The sequence below is a fragment of the Pseudomyrmex gracilis genome, unplaced genomic scaffold, assembly GCF_002006095.1.
Source record: "Pseudomyrmex gracilis isolate BER0280 unplaced genomic scaffold, ASM200609v1 scaffold_315, whole genome shotgun sequence".
NCBI lineage: Eukaryota > Metazoa > Arthropoda > Insecta > Hymenoptera > Formicidae > Pseudomyrmex > Pseudomyrmex gracilis.
In genome coordinates this window covers 125,794-134,665 of record NW_018020899.1, presented here as the reverse complement: position 1 = coordinate 134,665, position 8,872 = coordinate 125,794, and the positions used below count along the sequence as shown (strand labels likewise).

General features: G+C 40.9%; 1 protein-coding gene across 3 annotated transcripts in view; it reads right to left on the bottom strand.

The window, feature by feature from the left end:
• Nucleotides 1–8,872, bottom strand: part of LOC109860025 (chondroitin sulfate proteoglycan 4) — a 51,480-nt gene that overhangs the window by 3,928 nt on the left and 38,680 nt on the right. For all 3 annotated transcript variants that reach the window (XM_020438860.1, XM_020438859.1, XM_020438861.1), the window contains exons 6-10: nucleotides 7,541–8,135; nucleotides 6,397–6,651; nucleotides 4,682–4,879; nucleotides 3,140–3,341; nucleotides 165–2,888 (exon numbers count right to left, since the gene is read on the bottom strand). In XM_020438860.1, the coding sequence (XP_020294449.1) occupies nucleotides 165–2,888; nucleotides 3,140–3,341; nucleotides 4,682–4,879; nucleotides 6,397–6,651; nucleotides 7,541–8,135 (3,974 nt within the window). The remainder of the gene's footprint in view (nucleotides 1–164; nucleotides 2,889–3,139; nucleotides 3,342–4,681; nucleotides 4,880–6,396; nucleotides 6,652–7,540; nucleotides 8,136–8,872) is intronic.

The following is an 8,872-nucleotide window of genomic DNA, read 5'->3' as shown; positions in this document are numbered from 1 at the left end:
TATATATATTATATATATATATAATTATATTATAAATTAATTAAGCATGTTCATCAATCAGAATTATTTTATTAGTGTTTTATATTTTTATAAATCACGAGTGGAAATAATCTCCTTGTGTATATATTTAAACAAATTTCTATGATTATCAAGAATGCACTTACTCGTGTGCGTGAAGATCACTTGTGACTCGTTGATTTGACTTTGCGTAAAATTGTAAATGTCTATCTCGGGCGAAGTGACTAACGAAATGTATCCGTTTCTCACTCCGGTAACGTTAAACGTTATATCAGATGGAGCGGTGTCGTTATCCACGGCCGCCAAGTTTGCCGGCGTCAGAACGACCGAGCCACCCTGCCAAACCTTGAGTTTGGTTCTATTCACCAGCACGGGAACTTCGTCGTTAACGGGTTGAACGATAATCGGCACGCTGAAAGGTTCGCTGGTCTTATCGCCAGCGGTGACCACCATCTTGAAGGAATCTCTCGGGAATTCGTCTCCGTTGTGCTTGTACAATATAACACCGGCGTTCAGATGCTTCTGTGAGAACTTCTTTACTTGAGTGTTCTTCGTGAAATCGAGAATCGTACCGTGTCTCGGTTTTTCTGTTATTCTATAATCTGTCACTTTACCGGCATAATACGGAGTTACGACTAAGAAATTCGATTCGTTCAGCGTCGCGTTCTTTCCCTCTATCACGGTGAGAGTCTTCGCCGCGATGTAGAGCTTCTCCGGCAGTATCACAAAGTTCACGCTAAGCCCGCGCAACCACGTGATACCACCATTGGTTACGTCGACGATGAATCGATCGTTTGTCTGATTTATCACCGATTGAACGTAAAAGACACGGCCGTCGTTTATGAGACTCTGCTCGAAGTGTTTAACCGCGTTGCCGCTGTACTCCTCCCTCGTTTCCTCGCTGTGCTCATCCTGAAGCTGCAGATCCAAGTAGCCGTTCTGCGGCCACTCCTGCACGTGGTAAACGATCTCGGAGGGCGATATCTTCGGGTGCATTATCTCGAGGCTTTTTTGACTCAGCAGAACGCTGGTCGCTTCCTCGACGAATATTATCTTGTTGTTTTGCACAATCAACGGCTCCCAGTAACTTTCCGGATAGACTTTGATCGCAAATACACCCTCGGTCTCGGCGCCCTTAACGAACACTTTGAATTTAAACGCGTCTCTCGTTGAAGACCCACCTAAATGTTTATATGACACGCTATCGTGTTTCAAATCGTCTTCCGTGAAACTGTTCGATTCCCGACCGTGTTTCAGTAACACACCGTATTTCGGCTTCTCCCACACCGTGTATTTGATGTCTTTCTCCGTAGTGTAAACGTTCGTTTCTGTTTCCAGTTCTTTTGCCGGCAGCACCACGGACTTGTTAAATTGCACCACCGAGCCGTTGCTCTCCCGCAATCTGATATAAGGCGGACTGGCTTGGATTTCAAGAACGCCGGTCCTATAGAAGTGACCGTCAGTGATACCGAATTCGATTTTCTCACGTTCGTCTCCCTGATGTCGAAAAAGTACGAAGCCGTCGTCGATGTCCTGTTGCGAGAACTCGCGTATTTGTAACGACGGATTGGTCACTCTGTATATTCCGCTTTTTCGAACATCTTTTCTCGTGTAGATAAGCTCGCTCGGTTTAGTGCCGACGTCCTTGTCCGTGTAAGCGATGTCCTTGCTCGTTATAAGTTTTTCGCCTTTCGACACGACATGAAAGATCTTATCGACTATTCGTTCCGGCGGATTATCATTTTTCATCGTTACATCGATTCGAAATTTTCCAATGTACATAAAGTCGACGGAATCCAAAGATACCGCTACGTACTCGAAGAAATCCTCTTTTGTCTCGGAATCGTCGTGCACGTAATAGACCGTTTGCGTCAACAGATCCTCGTACGTAAAAGACGAGACGTTCTTTTGTCCGTGTGATCTCGTGCCGTTTGCAATAGAAACCCATCCGTGACTCGGTTTTATTGTTAGATTGTATATCAGAGATGATACCCCGTACTCCTTTGGATTTACATGCGCGATCCTGAGGAGTACCTTCGAGCCCTCGTCAACTTTTATGCTCTCCGTGTCCTCGAGCGATTTGCCATTCTTGCCGAGGTAATATCGGAACTTCAAGTTGGCGTGTATCTCGATGCACTGAGGCGCATTAACTTTGAACGTTATTTCGTCGAGAATATTGGAGTAAGCCCGCCTGAACAGACGGTAGACAAGGCGGCCGGCCTCGATGTCTTCTTGCGTGAACACATCGGCCGTTGTTAGTTTACGATCGGACAGAAATAAATTGCCGTACCGCGGTCCCGTTGTGAGAGCGAACACGATCTTGCCCGGCGATGTGACCAGCGGATTCGTCTGATACCTCAAATGATCGCTCGTGATAGTTGCGTTCGACGTGCCGGCAGTGAGATCAACAGGCAATCTTTTGCCTTCCCTCAGCTCGAGATCGATAAATGTGATGCGAAAATCGTAAGTCTGCTGAGTTTTTACCTCGCGCACGCTCGCTTGAAATTTAAAATCGTCCTGATTAGGACTACCGACGTTGTGAAAATAACGTACAGCGTTCGACTCGATGTCCCGGCTGGTAAAGTGATCGACGTTAACCCAACTGCCGGAGACGTCTCTCAGTTTCTGCAATACGCCATAATACGGAAGCGAGACGATATCGTAACGAATTTCGATGGTGTTGTCGTCGGAATTGGTTGCGAACGAAAGATTCGCGGGTGTCAGGTAGGAGAACGAACGATGCACCACAACGAGGCCGGTGTTGTGCGTCAATTTGATCTGTAACGGGTAAGCCGACACGCGGAGATACGCGGGCTGACTGCTCTCGATGCCGTCACTCACTTTCAAACCCAACATCGCATTTGGTTTCGCTGAAACATTTAACACATTTTGCGCTCATATAAAAATTTTCAAATCAAAATATAACATTTTTATGCATTTTTCATTCGTTGGTTCGGCGTTTGCATTGTATACAATTCGAAAGAAACAAATTATTCATATAAAACCAAAAACAAAAACAAAAAAAAAACAAACAGATAAACAGGTTAGTGCAAGATGATTAAAGATATACAAGCATTTTTTGTGCGCGTAATTATAATTCAATAACGACACGGAGTCATACCGTTTCCACGATGCACGTACGCGATGAGACCTTGCATTAATTCGGCCTGCGTGAACGTGTCGATAGATCGAGACGAATAAGTAACTCTCTCGATGTGGCCGGCGTCGGTATCCGCTCGTAAAACCGTGTAAATCAGCATCTCCGAAGGGGTGTCGGCGTCTATGGCCCATATTAACTCCTTGGTCAGTATTTTTCTTGTGCCCTGCGAACGTTAGCGTGTTTTTTTTTTTTTTTCGCACATTTTTTTATTTGCTCAAAATCATTCGGCGCGTGCTGCACAGGCATATTGGATAAAAGGATGAAAAAAATCGGTAAAAAATTGCTGTTATTTTTATAATGACGTAAAAACATTAGGTGAGAGACGCAAGATGTCGGATACATAACTCATTTTTTCTAGCTAGTTTTTCGCGTTGTAAAGTGATTGAAAAACAAAATGAGTTATAAATTTAATTTCAATTAAGGGGGTATTTGGGATTTCTCTTATACGAGATGCAAGTATAGCATCCGATATGAATTTTAGAATTGTTATTACAATTTGAATTTCACGTGTAAAAATTTACACGTGAACACGTATATATGTATATATATATATATACACGTATAATTTCCGCACAACACTTAGCGAACGGCTCTCATGACCGATTATATATTTATTAGTTTGGAAACTTCGGAGCCTTAAAAGATTCTTTAATTGTTTAAAATGAGTTATGTTATATTTAGGAGAAATTGTGCTTTTCTCTTTATTTTTGCCGACATCAACACCACACTTAACATATCGATACTATCTACTTGTTTAGGACTTACACTATATATAACGGATAAATATTTAATAGAATAAACATAAAATTATTTATACATATATTGTGTGTTCGTTTATATTATTTATATGTACTGCGTTTATATATATACATATATATAAACATATATTATATAACATATATTATATAACATATATTATATATATACATACATATATGATTATATAATCTGTTGCATATATAAGCTACAAGAAGAGCTATATCGCTATGTAGCTTGTTAAGATCGCATCTCGACACGCGTGAGATCAATTTACCGCGAATATTACGGTGTTACAATTTCCGTCTTGATATTACGATCATTACTGTTCCGAGAATTCGGATCGGTTAGTGAAAAAAAAAAAGACACGCAATTTATACGCACCGCGTGTGTGTACGCACGTATTCTCGCGCGAGTTTACACGCGCGGTTAATTAAGAGCGATGACCGGCGCGCGAGCGAGTTAAATCGATTTCGCCGCGGCTAAATTGCCACGTTCTCCGAAGATGCACGAGCCACAAATAAGCTACTATTTCATTTGGTCTCCATTAATTGATTTAGTTGAGTGGCGTGAACCGGCGCGGTTGTTCCGCCAGACGTAACACGGTTCGGAATTATCGCATTGTCGCCGGCGACTCGAGGAAAAATGTGTCGTAATAATGCGCTCGGACGCGAGAGGGAAAGAGGAAAAACACAGCACACACACACAGGAAGAAAGAGGAGGTTAAAGATTATTTTCGTGCCTTACTTGAGCCAGACGCAGCACTTTTGCAGTCGGTATCTCGAGCAACGGTGGGTCATTGACAGGAGTGACGTTAACGTGCAGAGGAAACCTGAGGCGTCCTTGGAGGTATCCTGGGAGCGTATAGCCTGTCCCGGCCACCAATGTCAATTCCAGAATCATGCTGTCCTCTGTGGTTTCGCTACCGTCATGCATGTACTGTATCTGTCAGGAAAGTCAATTATCATAAGAACATCTAATACTATATATTACGTTTGACGTAATACGGGATTCGTGTATATAATAACGTGTACAGAAATTATTATAAACATATATAATTATAACATATATACAATATGTTTTATTATTAAGAGATATTAACATAGATAATAATTAAAACTGAGATTCATCTCGGGCTCTGTGTGAAGTCTTTAACTAATAAATGAATGATAAGTCATTGAGAGCCGTTCGCTGGATATTGGAAAATATGTCTATATATATATATATATGTGCGTGTGTACACATATATAATCGAATTCACGTTTTTCATTAACATAGATATTTATATTAGGGAAAAAACTTGATAAGTCTCTCTCACATTTTCGTAATTTTAGAGGAGATCGATTTTAAAGTTCGAAACATATATGTATTTCTGTGTTAAAATAAATGTTTATACAGAAATGTTTCATAAAAATGTTTATATCTCGGAATTTAATCAAGAATTTTCCTTTTTCTCGCTTTGGATAAATTAAAATACTCCGTTTTAACTACCAAATACCATCAAAAACAAAAAATCCTCCAAAAATCGACTTATCAATTTCTTCTTGTGGTCTTCAACATTATATCGTACAAAATCAAAATTAATCATGGACGAATATATACGTTAGAGCGTCCGACGATCGTCTTAATCTTTCTGACATTCGATCTAAGCACTCGAACAAGCGATTGAAATTAATGAGAGCGACGGGGATTAAATCGGGAGTTGTCGATTAGCATATCAAGTGGGCGTTGTCCTCGGCCGACTCAAGATCGAAAGACAAGGGAAAAGAAAGCGAGTGTTTTTCTTTTCTGTTTTTTTTTTCTTCGATTAGAAAATAATTGGTGATAACAAAAAAAAAAAAAAAAAAGAGACGAAGGCGCGGCGTGCACATAAAAAGAAAAAAGATCATCCGATAATAACGCGATCTTCAACAAAAAACTATTAATGAGCGGGTTTATAAATAGTGCAGTGTGTATCGCTAGATAAATTGAGTGCGGGTAGCAAAGAGGAAAGAGAAAGAGAGAGTATAGGCAAGCGAGAGCAAGACAAGTCGGCCAACCCTCCGTGTTCTCACAACCGGCGGATTCTAAAGTTAGTCCTTACAGCGACGTACTATGTATAGCAGCGCGTGGTTCCTATGACGAACTGGAAGAACACATGACTTTCTATATTTCTCTCTCCGCGCCTTCTACGGTCTACTGGCCGAGCGCGCGCGCGACTGCGGCTTGTTTAGTCACCTGATATTAATTAACGTCAGGTGCACGCCGATCGAGTTTCATCTCTTACACGTGTTTCCCGCAAACCTCTCGACGATTACAAGTCAGCTTTATCGTCACACGTGCAACCGACAGATAAACGCTAATACGTCTCGCGCAATCGTCCTCGCGTAAGATTTATATGAGCGAGTTTGATAAATAAGAATTAAAAAAGATTATTAATTAAAAGATACGCGAGACGAGAATTTTGATTATTAGATAGTTACCTTATCCTGATTGACATCTTGAAGCGTAAACGAGTTATCGCTTTGAGATGTCAGAGGATCCAACACTAACGTCCCGTAAGTTGGTGGTGTCACTAGAGTGAATACGACACCGGTCTCTTCCACGCCGTATTTAGCGATGTCCAACACCATCGCGATGTTGTCGCCCGTTACCGGCACTTGCTCTCCTTCGGAAACTAATAGAGGGCTCAACGAGAGAATTTCCAAGTTTACTGGCAAAGTAGAGTTTGAATAGATCTGTAAAAACACAGGCCACTTCTTATTTTACAGACGTCGGCTTTGTTCGAATACCAGCAATGTTTTGTACGATCAAATTTTTCTCGTCCGTCATCAGAGATACGTCCGCGTACCAAACCCCCCCCCAAAAAAAACAAACAAAAACTTCATAACGTTAATTTCATATATTATTATAATTTTCGTGAGTTTTGCATCAATTGACCCGAGTCGAAATTTAGCGTCTACATTGAACCTCAATTTTTGAAAAAAGGAAATTTCGGACGTACAGCGGCGTCAAAGTAGGATCTACTATCTCTTTTACTCCTACATAAAAAAAGAAAAATTGAGGATCAATATAGACGCTAAATTTCGACTCGGGTTTTGCATCAATTGACCCGAGTCGAAATTTAGCGTCTACATTGAACCTCAATTTTTGAAAAAAGGAAATTTCGGACGTACAGCAGCGTCAAAGTAGCGTCTACTTTTTTTCTTACTCCTACTTTGAGCCTATCAGAGCTTATTTTGAACCTATCAGTGCCTGCAATGCGCAGTCTGATCTGAAAATTAAATCCTGCTTTAAAACTTTAGCAGGAAAAAAGAAAATTTTGGACGTATAGCAGCGTCAAAGTAGGATCTACCATCTCTTTTACTCCTACATAAAAAAAGAAAAATTGAGGATCAATGTAGACGCTAAATTTCGACTCGGGGAATATAAACAACAATTATTATCAAAGAATACTTTACGCGCGTACATGGTATTTTGACTGAGTCATCGTGTGTGTTATTTCGAGTCTTCCATAAATCCATACGCTATAGTTATCGATGACATAATTAGCTCAGTAACCGCATCGTAATCTTCCGCTAAGCAAGCGGAGAGAGCTTTATCAAAACTCAATTAAAATTGATCTACCTTGTAGTCCTCGGCGTAATTCGGTTTGATGCACAGCGGTTGATCGCAATTGCAACGGAATGAATTGACGCCCAGCTGCGTGCACGACGATCCGGATACGCAGGGATCGACTTCGGCGCACGGATATCCCCAAACGCAGCCGACGACGATTCCCTGACTGACCTTGACATCCGGCAATCCGAGATCCTTTCTGTCGAGAACCATGTTCCTTATACAACCCTTGTAACTCACGTCGCCAGACTTGAGACCCTTGCTGAATGCCCGAGCGCGTTTGTTCAATTCCGTGCCGCCGATGTATAGCGTGTCAGCCAGGTCGAGGAAGTGATTGCCGCCGGAAGGCAGTGCCATCGTTTTCTCGTGACGGTCGACAGTAATGCCGAGACCGCTCGGATTGAAGACCACGATCACGCTGTGCCACTTGCCATCAGCTATCACGGTGCTGTGTATAAGCTCGGTCGGCCCGTTTCCCTTGTTCATCAACAGTCGAATCTTACCCTCAAACAACTCAATGCCGAGGAAATCCGCGCGGGACGATTGACCGGGATTGTAGAGCAGCATACCGCTGTCGGCGCCGGTCTTCAGCTCAAATTCCCAACTGTAAAGTTGTAAAACGAAATTGACAAGAAAAATCTTTGTTATCTTTACTCTTTCTCCGCGTAAAGAGAAAATTGCACAGCCAGGCTGATGTTACACAGTCGTTGCACACCAGCTACACCATTGACTTTATGATGTTCCGGAGAATGTCTGTGTACGCGGATAATGCCATTGATACCGAACAATTGACGAAAAATTTCGATATTCTCTGCCATACGCTAATCGTCAGACTGTTGCAATTTCGCGGTTGATTTTGTCGATATCCGCAATCGTGCAGAGAAGACGGCAGTTCGAAAACAAATTGTACACTGAGAAAAAAATACTATTAACTCAACTAAATGCGTTTAGTTGAGTTTCAGTTTGTTATCTGAAATACTTGGTTTTTTAATTCAAGCATGTGGTAATAAAGATAACAAATTCGTATAAGTTGAATTAACAATAGTGGTAATGAAAACATATTTAATTCACTAAACCATGAATTGTTTTGTCGAACATAAGTTGTGATAATTTTAAATAAAAGATACTGTTAAAAAAGATGAAATAGGCAATTCTCATTTACTTTAATTGAATATAATCTGAATTTCTTCGTACTAAGTATTTTTCATTTAATCAAACTGCTTATTTTTATAAGCAGACAAGATATTGTGTTGTCCTATTGTGTTGTACATTCAAAGTTATTTAAGCAAATTATATGTGTATGTATTTAAGCAAATTATAATTTTGTTAAAACAACTATAT